The sequence below is a fragment of the Chelonoidis abingdonii genome, chromosome 1 (genome assembly GCF_003597395.2).
Source record: "Chelonoidis abingdonii isolate Lonesome George chromosome 1, CheloAbing_2.0, whole genome shotgun sequence".
In the NCBI taxonomy this organism is placed as follows: domain Eukaryota; kingdom Metazoa; phylum Chordata; order Testudines; family Testudinidae; genus Chelonoidis; species Chelonoidis abingdonii.
In genome coordinates, this window is record NC_133769.1 from 253239521 (window position 1) to 253255561 (window position 16041).

Here is a 16041-nt window from a genome sequence, read left to right on the forward strand (position 1 = left end):
TTTACACTCTTCTCTTCCCCTGCTGTGTCCCATTACCACCCCGCCCACCCCGATCACCTAACCCAATCCTCATCCCTGAACAACTAAACTCTGTCAAACTCAAAAATGTCTCCTCCCACACATCTGTTTCTCTGGCTCCCGCCAATAACTCTCACATTCACCCTGAAGTTCCTTCCCACCTTGTGTCTTTTGAATGAGCATATTGCTGTCATTCACTTATTAGTGGCCCACATGTGACTCTTCTGATGCAGGCCATGGCAGGTGACAGGTGTCAGGTTTAATCCCTCTATGCCCATAGTGAAAAGTCCAAATAGGCACTCAGGGGATTTTCTTTCAGGAAGGGGACTGAAAGCTGGCAGGTGCATCTGTGCACATGTTCTGATGGTTCAGGCTGGGACTGCATCTAGGTATGAGCCCCAGATCCTATGGCTGTGGCCCTTTGCCATGGGGTACTGGTTGTCTTTTGAAATGTCAATAGGTGGGAAAATAGGTGCTATGGGGACTTTGGTGTGGCTCTGAAAATGTCAGTAGTGCTTAAGCAGTTGACTTGGGCACCTATCTGCATCTTCAGGTGCCTAAATACCTTTACACATCTGGCTCTGTGCCTACATGGTAACATTTTACCAGTTAAACCAATATAGTTATACGGGTATGGTTATACTAGTCTAACCCTCTGTGGGGAAATTCTTATTCTGATATATGGGTAGCTTTTTTTTTATTTAGCTTAAACTGCTTCCCAAATGCTGTAAGCTAAAACTGGCCATCTTATACTGGAATGTGTCCATACTGGGAGTTATGCTGGTATAATTATATTGGTTTAATTTCATATCTTAGCTTATACTAGTATAACTTTCCTGTGTAGACAAGCCCTGAGTAAGTCACTTACACTGATGCCATGTCTACACTACAAAATTATGTCAACCTCAGTTACATTGGCATACAGCCGCTACAGTTATTACATCACTTGTACATTTGAACACTTTGCACCTTGTGTCAGCAATGCATGTCCTCACTAGGTGTTCTTATATCAATGCAGAGAGCAGTGCACTGTGGGCAGGTATTCCACTGTGAAACTTACCGCCATCCAGTTGGTGTTTTGGAAAGTTTTTGCAATGCCTGATGGGGGGCTGAAACAAGTTGTGCAGGGGTAATTGAAAGCATGCTATCAATTTCCCATAATGCAGTGTTCTCCATCCCATAATTTCATCTGCATACCATAGTATATTACACCTTCGTTTCAAAATCTGCACAAACCTGCATGTCCCTTCCCACTGCTTGCCATTTCTGACAGAATCAAGGAGACTGCATAGCTCTGCACTATTGTCAGGAACATTGCAGGCACAGGGTGCATGATCCTTCAGTATTTGCAGAGCCACAAGAGGAGCCATGGGGAACACGATGATTCCTTGGAGGCTAGGTTGCTGTGGCACATAGAAAGAAACAATTTCAAGGTTGTTAGTGGCACTCATGAAGCAGCTGGAGATTGAGTGCCGGTTTTGGGCCCAAGAAACAAGCACTGACTGATGGGATTGCATTGTCATGCAGGTGTGGGATAATGAGCAGAGGCTGCAGAACTTTTGGCTGTGCAAGGCCACATTCCTGCCAAACTTGCCCCAGCAAAGGGACACCAAAATGAGGGCCGCATTAACAATTGAGAAGCGAGTGGCAATTGCACAATGGAAACTCACAATGCCAGATTGCTACCGATCAGTCAGGAATCAATTTGAAGTCAGGAAATCCACTGCAAGGGACATTGTCATGCAAGTGTACAGGACCATTAATCACCTTCTGTTATGCGGAACTGTGACTCTAGGCTATGTGCAGGACATGGTGGATGATTATGCAGCAATGGGGTTCCTGTCGAGGGATGATAGATGGCACACATATCCCTATTTTAGCACCAGACCACCTCATCACAGAAAGGGTTACTTTTCTATGGTAATGCAGGCACTGGTGGATCACCAGGGACACTTTACCAACATCAATGTGGGCTGATCAGGGAAAGTATATGGTGTGTGCATCTTTAAGAACATAGGACTATAAAGAAGCTGCAAGCAGGGACTTTTTTTCACAACCGTCAGATTACCATTGGGAATGTTGAAATGCCAATAGTGATCCTGGAGACCCTTGTTTCCATGCTTTATGAAGCCATATATTGGCCACCTCAACAGCACCAAGGAATACTTCAATTATACAGGCTCAGCAGGTGCAGGATGACAGTTGAATGTGCCTTTGGTCATATGAAAGGTCACTGGCATTGTTTTCTTACAAGGTTGGGCCTCAGTGAGAAAAATATCCCAATGATTATAGCTGCATGCTGTGTCCTGGATAATATATGTGAAGCAAAGGATGAAAAGTTTCTGCTGGGGTGGAGGACAGAGGTGGAACAGCTGTCTGCTGAATTTGAACAGCCAGATATAGGGCTGTTAGAAGAGCTCAATGCGGAGCTACCTGGCTCAGGCAGGCTTTGAAAGACCATTTTAATAGTGAGCCAGAGTAGTGTGTGTTGCTGTTGTGTGCTGTACCTGACCTTGCTCTTTTGCAACCTGGTATGAATCTTGCAGTGGCTGCTCTGTATGTAGGAATATAACATTGTCACTGCACCTATTAATATTGTCTCTGAATGATGTAATGGGTTCTGTGTCAAAATGAAGTAATAGGATATTGGTGGGTGTCAGACCAGCTCAGCACCAGATAGCATATAAAGATTAAATAATATTATTTAATAATAAAGATCTATTTTTGGAAAAAATTAAATGTTATTCTGTAACATGAACCAGGCAATTAAAAAAAAACATTTTAAACTTGATAAATTAAGGGAACAGAACTTATGAAGGGGAAAGAAAAACTCCATTTCAGGTACACATACATCAACAATGGCTTTCACAGGTCACGATATGTGAAGCTGTGATTGTCTTTAAAATCCCTCTGGGTGGAGTGGTAAGCATGGTGCTCTGACCGCTGAGGTTACATGGAATGTAGACGGGGGTATAGGAAGGTCCTAATATTGAGATTTCTACAGGCTGAAGGAGGCAAACACAGGATTGTTGAACCTGCAGAACCACCAAAATCTGCAGCATCTCTGTTCTCTGTCTGAAAAGTGCAAGCATGTCCTGCTACACATCCCTCTCCTTTTTCTGCTCCTTTCTCCTCCGCACTTTATCCTTCTCCAGGCTGTCTCCAAGGGTGATCCTCCAAGCTCTGGTCTCGTTCTCTGATGCAGGACTGGCTTGTAGGATCTCCTGGAACATGTCATCCCAAGTCCTCTTCTTTTTCCCTCTGTATCTGGATGCCATGCTTCAAGAAAGAGGAACAAATTGGAGCGTCCCAGAAGAGAACAGCAAAAATGATAAAAGGTTTAGAAAATATGACCTATGAGGAAAGAATAAAAAAATCTGGGCATGTTTAGTCTTGAGAAAAGAAGCCTGAAGGGGGCCCTGATAACAGTCTTCACATATATTCAGGGCTGTTATAAAGAGGATGATGATCAATAGTTCTCCATGTCCACTGAAGTAATGGGATTAATTTGCAGCAAGGGTTTAGGAAAAACTTTCTAAAACACTAAGGATAGTTAAGCATTGGAATAGGCTTCCATGGGAGGTTGTGAAACCTGTCCGTGGAGGGTTTTAAGAATGTTAGCAAAACACGTATCAGGGATGGTGTGAATTTACTTGGTCCAGCCTCAGCACTGGGGTCGGGTCTTGAGAGGGTTGCCCAGTGTCCAGTTTTTGACAGGTAAGTCCGGTTTTAAGGGGACCCATACAGTCTCTGGTCAGAAGTATTGACTGGACACCAAAAGTCCAGTTACTGCATATCTGTCATGCCCCTGCTCCCACAAGCCCAAGACCCCTTTAGCCCCCAAGCGCTGGCCCCAGGACCAGGGAGGGGCAGAGATGGAGACACCTCAGCCACTAGTCCCCTCCCAGAGGGGCTGAGGAGGACACTTCTGCACAGGCTGCTCCCCGGGGCCTGGTCAGACATACCTCCAGGAACCTCCCACGGCTACAGGAAGCTCCCTGAGAACTCTTTGCCTTGAGCTGCTGCTGGCCCGAGCAGGAGAGCCATGGTCCCTCTTCAGCATCCCTCTTCTCTTTAGGGTGAGTTGAGCCTTTGAGTGGGGGTGCTGGGCTCTGAGATTTTGGAAAGTTGGCAGCCAGAGGCCTGGATGAGCCCTCAGCGTCGCTTCCAGCCCTCCAGCTCCAGGAGTCTGAGGTCAGGGAGGCAGGTCAGTGGCACTGGCGCTGGTCTCCGTTAGAATAGCTGCTGGGGCTGATACCTAAGCCTGCACTGCCATGGCCAGTCAAGTCAGGGGGCAGCCAGCTTGCCAGGGAGCGCCTGACTGGCCCGTACTCGGAGTGGAGTCCGTGCCTCAGTTTCCCAGCTGGACGTGGGGCAATGACAGCGCTCTCCCGCGCAGCCCGTCATGTTACTCGGGGAGCGTCTGTAAAGCAAGTGGGGCCGGGCCCCCGTCCGCTGAGAGCAGCCGCAGGGGCCAGGGCTCCGCGCAGCAGAGGGCTGCTGGTCCCGGCTGCCCGCGGACTGCAGCTCCCGCCTTAGGGGCAGCCCGGCGCGGCGCAGGCGCAATGCCCTGGGCAGGCAGCAGCGCTCCGGCGGGGACCCTGCCCGGTAACGCCGGGAGCGAGACAGCGGAGCTTGGCGGGCGGCTGCTTCCTAGCTAGCAGCCCCGGAGGGAGACTGCTCCTCTGCCGGCACCTGCTGACCGGCCCCGGGGCGCGCTCCCTGCCCGGGCGCCTCTGCGGTTCCCGGGGCGCTCGGCGCTTCCCCTCGCTGCCCAGGGCGCTTCTCCTCTCGCCCGCCGCGCCCCGGACCGCAAGTGCAGCGCGTCCCTGGCAGGCCGGGTTTCTGCCCCGCTCCGAGGCGCTGCCGCCCCAGGAGCCGTAAGAGAGCTGGTCCCTGGGCTGGGTGAAGCACGTGGCTGCTGACTGGACTCCTCTGAGCCTACAATGAGGCTCTGTCGCTAGGGAATCCCCCCCGGCAGGTCCCAGGCCGGGCTGGCCCAAACCACCCCAACCTCTCCAGCGAGACGGTAGCCAGAGCTAGCCCGTCTCCCAGCCCCCCGCCCCCGCCAGGAAGGCGGAACCCTGCGGGGCCCCGCCAAGGGGAGGATGTGCAGGAGGGGGATCGTTCGCTGTGGAGCGGAGAGGCCCGGTGCGAGCTCACACATGCGGAGACGTATTCGCTCGTAAAATCAGCTGTGTGGGGGCCTCCTCACTGATCTGAGACAATATGTTACTCACGGTGAGCAAGGTATTCGCTGTATGTGAGCCTGGGGAATCCCCTCCCCCCATCTCACTGGGAGTTTCCTAACTGCTCATTCAGTAATTTAGCAGGCGCAGATTATTCATTTTTTTCTCCTTTTAAATATTTGTCTGCCACTTACATGATCGCTTACCTACATACATACTGTGATGCACTACTGAGCCAGCTGATAGCTCTGAGACCTCATTGTGACTGTCTTTGCTGATCCTTGGCACCAAAGGAATGTCACAGAATCAAACTGGCTTACAGAAGGGCTAGTTCAGGGGTGGGCAAACTTTTTGGCCTGAGGGCCACATCTGGGTATGGAAATCATATGGTGGACCATGAATACTCACGAAATTGGGGGTTGTGGTGTGGGCTGCGGCTGGGGGTGTGGGTTTTGAGGTGGGGCCAGAAATGAGAAATTCAGGGTGTGGGAGGGGGCTCTGGGCTGGGGCAGGAGGTTGGGATATGGGGGTGGTGGTGCGGGCTCTGGGGTGGGGCTGGGAATGACGGGTTGGGGTGCAGGAGGGTGCTCCGGGCTGGGACTGAGGGGTTCAGAGGGTGGGAGGGGCATCAGGGCTGAGGCAAGGGGTTGGGGCGTTGGAGGGGATCAGGAGTGGAGGCTCTGAGCAGCGCTTACCTCAAGCAGCTCCCAGAAGGAGCAGCATGTCCCCCCTCCAGCTCCTACAGAGGCAGAGCCAGGCGGCTCTGCGCACTGCCCCGTCCACAGGAACTTGGACTGTTGCTTCTGGGAGCCACGCGGAATGGGCAGGGCCAGCTCTAGCCATTTCACTGCCCCAAGCATGGTGGCACGCCGCGGGGGGTGCTCTGCCGCTCGCCGGTCCTGCAGCTCCCGTGGACCTCCTGCGGCATCTGGAGGGCTGGATGCGACCCTGGGGCTGTAGTTTGCCCACTCCTGAACTAGTTTAATCAGGCCAGCTAATACCATGCAACAAGGAATATAACATACCGCAGGACGCCAGTATGTTATATTCTCCTTAAAAGCATTGTAACGGCAGCAAGAATGGTTGCTTATTAAGAAATTTGGATTGCAGGTCCCTTATTCACCAATTCAGAAATGCTAACATTCTTGACTGCATATCATCCATTGGGCATTGAATTGGTGTTGATAAAGAGATTTAAACTCCCTTGCCTCTTCTAGTGTTCCCTGCAAGTCAGCAGTTCACACAGAACCGCTGAGCATTCTTCCCTCTTCAGTCTTTCAAGTCTCAATTCAGCAAAATACTCATGAATATGCATAATTTTAAGCATATGTTTAAATGCTTTGCTGGATTGAGGCTTAATATAAAGTAATGATAATTGTTTTTTCCTAGTTTCCTCTGGAAACCTGTCATTCCCTATTATTAACATGTCACTTAGCCTGGTGAGTTTTCCTGTATTCTTCAGATATCGGACCTGATGTTTTATTGATAGGAATAGTTCCCTTGGTTTGTTCTAGTACCATTTTTAAAAATAGTTTTTCATTCCTTTCTGAACATCACAACTTCTTTCTCTTTTTTGAAAGAATCTCTTTTTATAAGACAAATTTCAGTGGAAACAATTCCCTCCCACATTTTTCCTGATCGTGACACGAAGATGGTTTCAGATAATGTGGCTCAGGTGCTACAGTTTGCTAGCATGAGTGGGAGAAACCCAAGAGAAGCATTTAGATCTAGCAAGCTGAGATTAAGAGTGTGTGTCTTGCCTATGAGTAGCAACTACTAGTCACAAATCCAGATATTATGAAGTATTTTGCATACCACTCTGTACCTTAACCTCTTAAAATATGCAGCTAAGAAGGAAAAAACAACAGCAGCAACAAAACTGTGCTACTAAAGGAATGGATGAAAAAGTGAGGTTTAAATAGAGTAGAAATTAAATGGTGTTCCTGAGTCTATACCAGAAGTTTGACTCATCGTACTGGTGTGATCTGCCAAAAAAGAATAGTATTTAAGAACCATAAATTGTCAGATTTCAGTTTCAAACCTTAGGTAGCTGTCCACATTTTCACTACATTTTTCAAAGGCTGTCTATGATTTTTGTATCTCACTTAGTCAGGCTGCCTGCCTCTAGAAAAAAAAAGTTCAACTAGAAGATATGAAACTCAATATAAACTCAAAGAATTAAACAACAAACCAACCTTCCATTAGTTTTTATGCATAATCCCTGAGTCTTTATATTCTGTTCAGGATAGATTTATTATTATTCATGTAACTTTTGTTTTTTAGCTCAGTGGTTCTCAACCAGGTGTACGTGTACCCCTGGCGGTATGCGTAGGTCTTCCAGAGGGTACCTCAACTCATCTAGATATTTACTTAGTTTTACAACAGGCTACATAAAAAGCACTAGCAAAGTCAATACAAACTTAAATTTCATACAGACAATGACTTGTTCTATATATCAGTGGTTCTCAAAGCCGGTCTGCCGCTTATTCAGGGAAAGCCCCTGGCGGGCCGGGCTGGTTTGTTTGCCTGCTGCATCTGCAGGTTTGGCCAATCGTGGCTCCCACTGGCTGCAGTTTGCCACTCCAGGCCCATGAGGGCTGCAGGAAGGGCGGCCAGCACATCCCTTGGCCCGCGCCACTTCCTGCAGCCCCATTGACCTGAAACGGTGAACTGCAGCCAGTGGGAGCTGCGATTGGCCGAACCTGTGGACGCAGCAGGCAAACAAACCAGCCTGGCCCGCCGGAGGCTTTCCCTGAACAGGGTGGCGGACTGGCTTTGAGAACCACTGCTATATACTATTCACTGAGATGTAAGAGCAATATTTGTATTCCAATTGTTTTATTTTATAATTATGTAATAAAAAGGAAAATAAACACATTTTCAGTAATAGTGTGCTGTGACACTTTTGTATTTTTATGTCTGATTTTGTAGGCAAGTAGTTTTTAAGTGAGCTGAAACTTGGGGTACACAAGACAAATCAGACTCCTGAAATTGGTACAGTAGTCTGGAAAGGTGAGAGCCACTTTTTTAGCTAATTACTGGTTTGAGTGTAGGCAACTGTCAATTTTCTTCTCTAGCTAACTGGACATGAATCAATCAAGGAAGAACAAGTGCTCCCAGCACTTCAGGAAATTAGCTGCTTCAATGCAAACACTGTGATTTCGCTCAAGGGAATAGGACATTTATGTAAGGCTAAAAAGTGGAGGTACCACCTTGGAATAGGTAGCAGACTTTGGGCCTGCTCCTGATGAATGTAATAGAAGTTTTCCATTGAATTTCAATGGGTGGGATCAAGCTCTCCATGACTAGTAGCTCAGGAGCTGAAGAAGTCACAATAGCCCAGCTGCTGTGGAGATGAATTTGGGCTCGGTATTGTCCTATGGAAATAGGTTTTGCCTTCTTACCAGTTCAGTATTTCATTATTACTGGAATATTTTAAAAGAAAATAAGCTCATGCCGTCCTCCTGAAGAAGAATCCAGTCTAAGCAGTAGGTAATACTGGCTCTCAAAGATTGGAAAATAAACTTATTTCTTCTTTGTAAGTATGTGTCTGAGGCAGGTGGTGGAGGAGGGGAAGGGACAGGGAGGAGACAGTGAATCTTCGTAATGGATCAGAGAGACCAAGTGAAAGAGGAGGAGAACAATTACATCTATTTGTATTATTTTATTTTTAAGTGCTATTTTAATGATACAAGAGCTTGCAGTTTTAATTCAAAATTGCGTACAGTTGTAAATCTCAGTGGCAAGCTTTACAACAAGCTTATGCAAAATTGCAAAAGGTTTAGTTAAAATACCCCCAAACAAACCTGAAATCAGAAATCTGAAATCTGCTTCTGTCAGAGCTGTCCACAGAGTCCTAAATTATACCATGTTCGTTGGACATGTGGCCCATATGTCTCAAATTCAGGCATGTGTGTACATGTGGGTTAGGGAGAGGGACTGGGTAAAGTTGCTTCACCTGGCTGTGGAGGTATGTATTAGTTGGTCTTAGTTTATTATTCTGAATACACATAATGTTTATATTAGTAAAGCACAACAGTACAATATTAGAACTGATCCTGTTATTAGGTGCTGTGCTGACTACCCTGTGCTCTCTCACTGAAGAGTCTCCACTCCAGTCTTATTTACTAATGTTTTACGCTTGCTTTTACTGGTGGTAATGTCAATGCATGATGAAAAGCAGTGAACTCATGCCTCCTCTGCCCTCAAGTAGTGCATAAGGCAGTTAAAATAATATGGTACCTCTGTCTAAGTGGCATGTTAAAATAAAATCTAATATGAAGAAAACTGAAGACAGCTGGCATGCTTCCTGGTTTGCCAACAGATTTTTGTATTTTTAGCTTTAACTACAGATGTGTCCAAACTATGGGCTTGATCTTATGTTCATTGAAGTCATTCACAAAATTTCCATTGACTTTAATGGTCCAATCCTGCAAACACCATAGTCATGATGGAAAGCCCTAGCACACAGTAATTAAGGTTTGCAATATCAGGTCTTTAGTTTGGATGCATCTATAGCTAGAATGAGCAGCATTTTATAATGTACAGTACTTAATCAGATATGAGTAAAAAAGAAATGATATAGAACATCTAACATGAAATATTAATAGTGGAAGGAAAAACAACCGTTCTCTCCAACTGATATGGATCTTGCCAGTAAAACTCCTGGATTATAGCCTTATACATGTAAATACACTTTGATGATAAAAAAAATTCTGGTGGAAATCCCATCTTCACTACATATTTGTTATATTACTCATGAACTTCGTTTTAGACAAATTTGTTGTATATGTGATGGATCACATATATTTGTTTTTCTTCCAAAACTCTGTCAGTTAAACAAAGAACACTTCCCTTTTTTCCAGAGAAGAAGCTACAAGTAAGTCAAGAAAATGGCTTTTGAAAGTCTGATTATTCCATTTTTAGTGTTCCTCAGCAAAGCTACAACTGGTAAGCATAAATCACTTTGACAGTAAGACATGGAATAATTTGGTGAATATTTGGTATATTCTAGCTGGGTGAATTTTTTTTGAATGAATAGTTTATTTGCTGAAAAATGCAGTTTTGGGTTGACTGATATTATTTGTGAATTTGGGTCAAATTTGGCAGATAGTTTGGGCCAACACAATTTTTTTTATTGAAAATGTCTAAATGTTTCATTTCAAAAATGTCAAAATGAAACATTGCAACTTTTTGTTTAAATGACATTTTATTTAGAAATTTAGTTAAAGAAACAAAGGGTAACAAATACTGGAAAACAAAATGAAATGAAAAAAAAAGTTGTTTGTTTCAGTCAAAGAAAACATTTTGTTCAACCCAAAGTGAAATTTTGTTGGATTTTCATTTCAGCAAGAAAAACTGAAGAATTTTTCATTTTGGGTTGATTCGTTTGGCCACTGAACTGAAAAATCAGTTATTTTCTCAGTTCTAGTGTTGCAATGATATTTTGCTCCTTCTCTCCATTGCAGTACTGGAATTTACAGTACATATCAGGAATTAAGTAGAACAATAGATAGTTATTCTAATTAAGTTAGTAAGGGGTCTGACCCAAACCCTAGACCAAACACTTCCAACGTTTGGTAAAGTTCAAATTCAGTTCCAGACTTTGCAGTTTAGATGGACCCATCTTTAAATAGCAAAATTGTGAAAGGAGAGGAAAAAATATTCTGCCATGTTTCCTCACTAAAAGTAGTACCTTAGGTCCTGATCCAGAGTAATTACAGTCAGCAAACAATTCCAATTGACTAAATGGGATTTGGAGCAGGGCCTTACTCTGCAAGTAGCCCCACTGAAATCAAGTAAGGAAGGTACTATCCCACCTGAATAAGGATTGCAGAATTGGGCTATGACAGAAAACTGGGAACCAACAGCTGAGCCAGCACTCTGATCACTTGAACACCAATTAAATCCATCACCGCCAGGCTGGACCTGAGTATACCTAATTAGTGGATTAGAATGGGCCGGACTAAGAAGGTAATTAACCCATTAACACAGAGGGTAGAAGAAGGAAAATGCTGTGGTAGGGCAAATTGGTGGAGTCAGAAACAAAACAGGGTCTGTGGATGGAGAGATTTCTTCCCTGTACTTGGCAGAGGAGAAATTGATGCTGTAAATGATGTGGTCAGTAAAAGAGTGTGGGGGAGAGAGTAATGTAAAAAATTATAGGGTGGTGTTTAACAATAGAAATTCTCTGACTGATTTGTGTAGAAAGAGTAGAAGACAGAGCATGGTCCTACTCCTATCTCACAGGCCCTTATAGAAGTTTCCTGAAGTCCATGGGAAAAACTCCCATTTTCCACCTTCCTCTAGGCATGAAAACGTTTTGCCTGAGTAAGGGCAGAATAAAGACTTGAAAACTGGGTCCTCAGGTTGGGATAAATATTGATTCCCTGATTATGGCCACACTCTTCAGCAGTTAGTAGGTCTGCTGAAAGAAAATCTGTTTAGAAAGAAACCAGATAGACAGCAAGTGTTATTAGAATCAGTCCAGTCTCATTATCTGAAAACAGTGTTTTGCTTCTTAACCATTCTTTTTTCTGCAAAGGAGAGCTGTGCCCCTTGCGTCGCTCCATTGATGTACTCGAAGGGGAATATTTTTCCCTTTGCTTCCCTGGATCAATAAGAGATAATCTTCGCAGTAAATCATACACAGTGACCTGGTTGAAAGAAAGCGAAGGAAAGGTGAATTTGATCCAAAAAACACACAGACTTGTTTTAAATGGGAGATTTCTGGAGTTTTGGCCAGCTGAACTCAGTGACATGGGGAATTACACATACACATTCAGGTGAGTACACGTACCTAGTGGATAATGTAGAGTCTCTGCAACTGTATAAAAATAGGACCTGATCCTCTATTACCAGAACCTGGTGTAGTTATTAGCACTTATAAAAAGAGGTACAGAAAGCTATACTTACCCAAGTAGTATCATGTTACATTCATGTGCACAACTCTAAATAACTACACAGAATGCAAGGCAGTGGAGAACTGAGCTCATAAAATTTACAATTAATTGCAGGTAGACAGAACCTCTAAACATTTAAGCAAACCTTTTGTTAAAGAAGACCGGTGATTGTTTTTGTTCCTCCTAGACACAAGACATTGTCTATGCTTAGAAACTGATTAATAACATACTTCTTTCAACTGATATGGAGAGGCTTACTTGTGTTGAGTAAGTAACTGAGTGTGTGTGAGTGTTCCCGCTGAAATCAATGGGACTAATTGTATGTTAAAGTAATACACAAGATGAGTAAGAATGGCATAATTAGGCTCTGGCTTTTATACAGAACTTTACATCATTGGAAGAACTAAAAGCACAAATGGAATGGTTATATTTGATTTCTAGATGAGTATGCTCTTTCACCTCAGAATAGCTTTTACAAAGCAGTGACTCAAATGGAGCTGTAAGACTAGTGCACTCTGAGTTGTTGTATTGTTCAGTAGGGCAGGAGGAAAGTGTGGTTTAAGAATGGTTAAATCAAGTTTTGAAAAGGTGAAGATGTTTGTGTTAGAACTGACTTCTACTGAAACTGCAGTACATTTCAAGACAAAGGTTAAAAGAATAATTCCTTTCTCATAGTGTATTATGTAAGCAACGGTTTGTGCTTATATTACTGGAAAATTTTAAAGGTCCTTTCCTGTTTATAAAATACAGGGTAGATGTGTGACTGCAGATATATAGCACTGAAAAATACAAAACTCAGTTCTCCAGTAATAAAAAGGGTTAGAATTTCATGAACTACAACTTTATATTAGACTTAATTTATTAACAGCCTCCATTATTTTTTGAAATGTCCAAGAGTTGTAATTAGTTTAGAATATGATTTTATTTGATTTTCAAATTAAATTTATTTAAATATAAACTTAAAAATTATAGGAACAATTTTCAGAAATTTTTTTTGATATCAAAATGGTTATCAGTTAAAATGTTGATTAAAAGTATTGACATTTTTCATGAAAGTTCATTATAGAAAAAAGTCATTTTTGGTTGAAAATTTGCAACTGGCTCTATTGGACAATGTGCTAAAAGAAATAGGTGAAACTGATTGAATTATTTGTTCATGTTATATTCTTTATTCAGCCCTTTTGACTCGGAAGAAAAATAAAGGTTCCTAGATAAAACAGAAATGCACCAGTGAAACATTTTCACAACAAATCACAGAGTTCTGATGGGAAAAACAAACAAACAATAAAAACAAAATCAAACAAGCCAAGCCCCCTCCCTCAATAAATAAATAAATAAATGAAATGAGTGCAGATTTGTTTATTGAGTCAGTTTAACAGTTTAGCACATTTGACCACAGTTAGCCCCGTTTCTTGTCATGAAGGTTCCTGCTACATTTGACACGTGGAGTTGACTGACAATCTTTGCGACGCATCTGTGTTGTTGTTTGTATGGTTTTGTGCAGCACATATCTTAAATTCCTGTGGCTATTGGAAATCAGGTCAAATAAGCTCTTCCACAGTAGTGACCTTGTAACTAGGTAAATTGTAAGTACCTGGAAAAAAAATAAAAATTAAAGGTAGACATCAGTGACAAGCAAATGACACACTTTTTAAGGCTCTGATCCTGCAAAGACATACTCCTGTATTTAGCTTTATGCGTGTATGGCCCTGTTGAAGTCAATGGGACTATACCCATGCTTGAAGCTGAACACATGCTTAGGGAACAGAACACTCAGCACTCAAGTGTAAAGTGGTAATACTATGTCAAAATCTGACCTTGATAGTGAAATGGCTGAGGGGTGATTTGTAATCTAATATTCACTGTATTCTAGTATTCAGTGGGTTTTTTGGGTAAAATCTTAATTGCTACTTTATGAATTTTCACTCTCCAATGTGCTTTGCTGAGCCAGGCTATATGTTTTGAGTTTTAGCCAAGTAGTGATTTTTGTAATACCATATTCCCCTCAAAGTACAACCAAAGAACTAAAATGAAAGCCAAGACAGAAAGATAAAACCTCAAAGAGTGTAAGAGACCAGGATGTCTCTTAGTGCATGTTGATTAAAATCTTATGAGGTAGGCTGGATTGGAGATGCTCCAAGCCAAATTCATACCTCGTGTGAGGTCCATTTTCTGTAGAGTTACACCTGTTTATACCAGGTCTGAATTTGGCCCAACATCTTTAGTGTGTTGTACAACTAACTGTGAAGTCATTTCACAGAATGTGTTACCACAGAGGCCTCTCATTATGCTGAGGGACTGTCTAACAGGAGGAAGTACGGCCTTGCGGTTGAGAGCTATGCTAGGATTAAAAAAAAAAAGTGGGTTCAGTTCCTCAGTCTACCATAGGCTTCCCATGTGATTTTGGGCAAGTCAGTTAGTTTGTCCATCTCTAGTCCCTATCTGCAAATTCTAGATGATAATACTTGCCTACCTCACAGGATTGTTGTAAGGATAAATCTATTATTCTCAGCTGGTGCTCAGACAAAGGTCATGTTGAGCATATAAATGTATAGGTTAAGTGTTCCTGCTTTCTTAGTTTTCCCTTTGTGATACACTACTAATGTTTAGACTGTGCCAAGCCAGTTTTTTTGGACTGGTTTACTCTGACCTCAAGTACATTTATTAATCAGAACATGAGGTCAATGTTTAATCCACTACCTTCTTCTGAAATGACTGTTATGATATATATCATATATTTGAAAACAGTATCAGTGGGTATTTCCTCTAAGAGAACTATCTTCAACTCAGTTCAGACTAGATAAAACAAAAGTAGCATATTATTTATTTTAGGATTCAACAGAGAAATTTATATGTAAAATAAAGGACGTTTAACATTAACAGTGTTGTGGAGGGTCATATAGAAGGCTGATAAAACTACAAAACATATTTGGCACACTAGAATTGGGAAAATGTTAAAATATTTGGGAACATTTTATTGAGTAAAAACTGAATTTGCTTTGATGGTTTTCATGACTTTTTTTATTGCAAATATTTTTATTTGTGATTTTATTTTTTTTTTGTTATCAAGTATGTTAACATAAAACAAAAGTCTGTGAGTACTCTTGCAAATCAAACTACGTGTTTAGATACCTTAATGTGTAATTAGAGCTTCACTTTAGGCACTTTTTTGAAATGTTGATTATTGCCTTTCAGTAACATTCATCTTTCTCCAGTAATTTAATTACCCCAAGACTCCTCCAGCTCCGTTTGGCCCACACTTATGTATATGGGAATATTGAACAATGAAAGTATTTAAATATTTTATCAAAGTAATTAACTCTGCCTTTTGGGTGATATGTAACTATGAAACAAAGTGCCTTTGCTCAGTAGTAATTTGTGCTTCTCCATGAAACCCTCAGGATTTGTGAATGTTTTCACAAATACTTTGGTGGCTGTCTGTATGGCAACAAACAATGAATAATGTGACCACATGAACAACAAGAGAGTGAGCTTGCCAAGTTTATTTGTTCATAAATATTCACAAATCACTTTTTAAATTATTATCTCTACATCAAATCTTAATGAATTAGATGAATAAGTCTCTAAACCCACTAACTGATCATTTTAAACTACTTGAGCTCATTATGCTAATTTGTTTGTATACTTGCTACCATATATTGTTATATTATTATAAATACGAAACTGAATGGTTTCATGACTCTGTTTTGATATGCTTATCTGTTACTTAAGCTGGAGTGTTACTGAAAATAACACCTAGTTTATGTGGGGAAGTAAAGAAAAGGAAGTAAAAAAAAAAACAGGGTAATATAGGTATCCTTTTTTTTTTCTTCTAATGATTGTATTTTAGGTATATATTTTTTATTTTGTTGTAAAATTACCCTATCTACATGACTTTAAAGAACACCCAAAACTCTTTGTTTTATTTCATA

At 42.2% G+C, this 16041-nt stretch overlaps 1 protein-coding gene across 1 annotated transcript in view; it reads left to right on the forward strand.

The window, feature by feature from the left end:
* Positions 1–4026: 4026 nt before the first annotated feature.
* The window catches only part of IL18R1 (interleukin 18 receptor 1), a 38383-nt gene continuing 26368 nt past the window's right edge, over positions 4027–16041 (forward strand). The window contains exons 1-3 of the mRNA XM_075062417.1: positions 4027–4097; positions 10073–10157; positions 11752–11992. Coding sequence (XP_074918518.1) covers positions 10100–10157; positions 11752–11992 — 299 coding nt within the window. The 5' untranslated portion in view covers positions 4027–4097; positions 10073–10099. The remainder of the gene's footprint in view (positions 4098–10072; positions 10158–11751; positions 11993–16041) is intronic.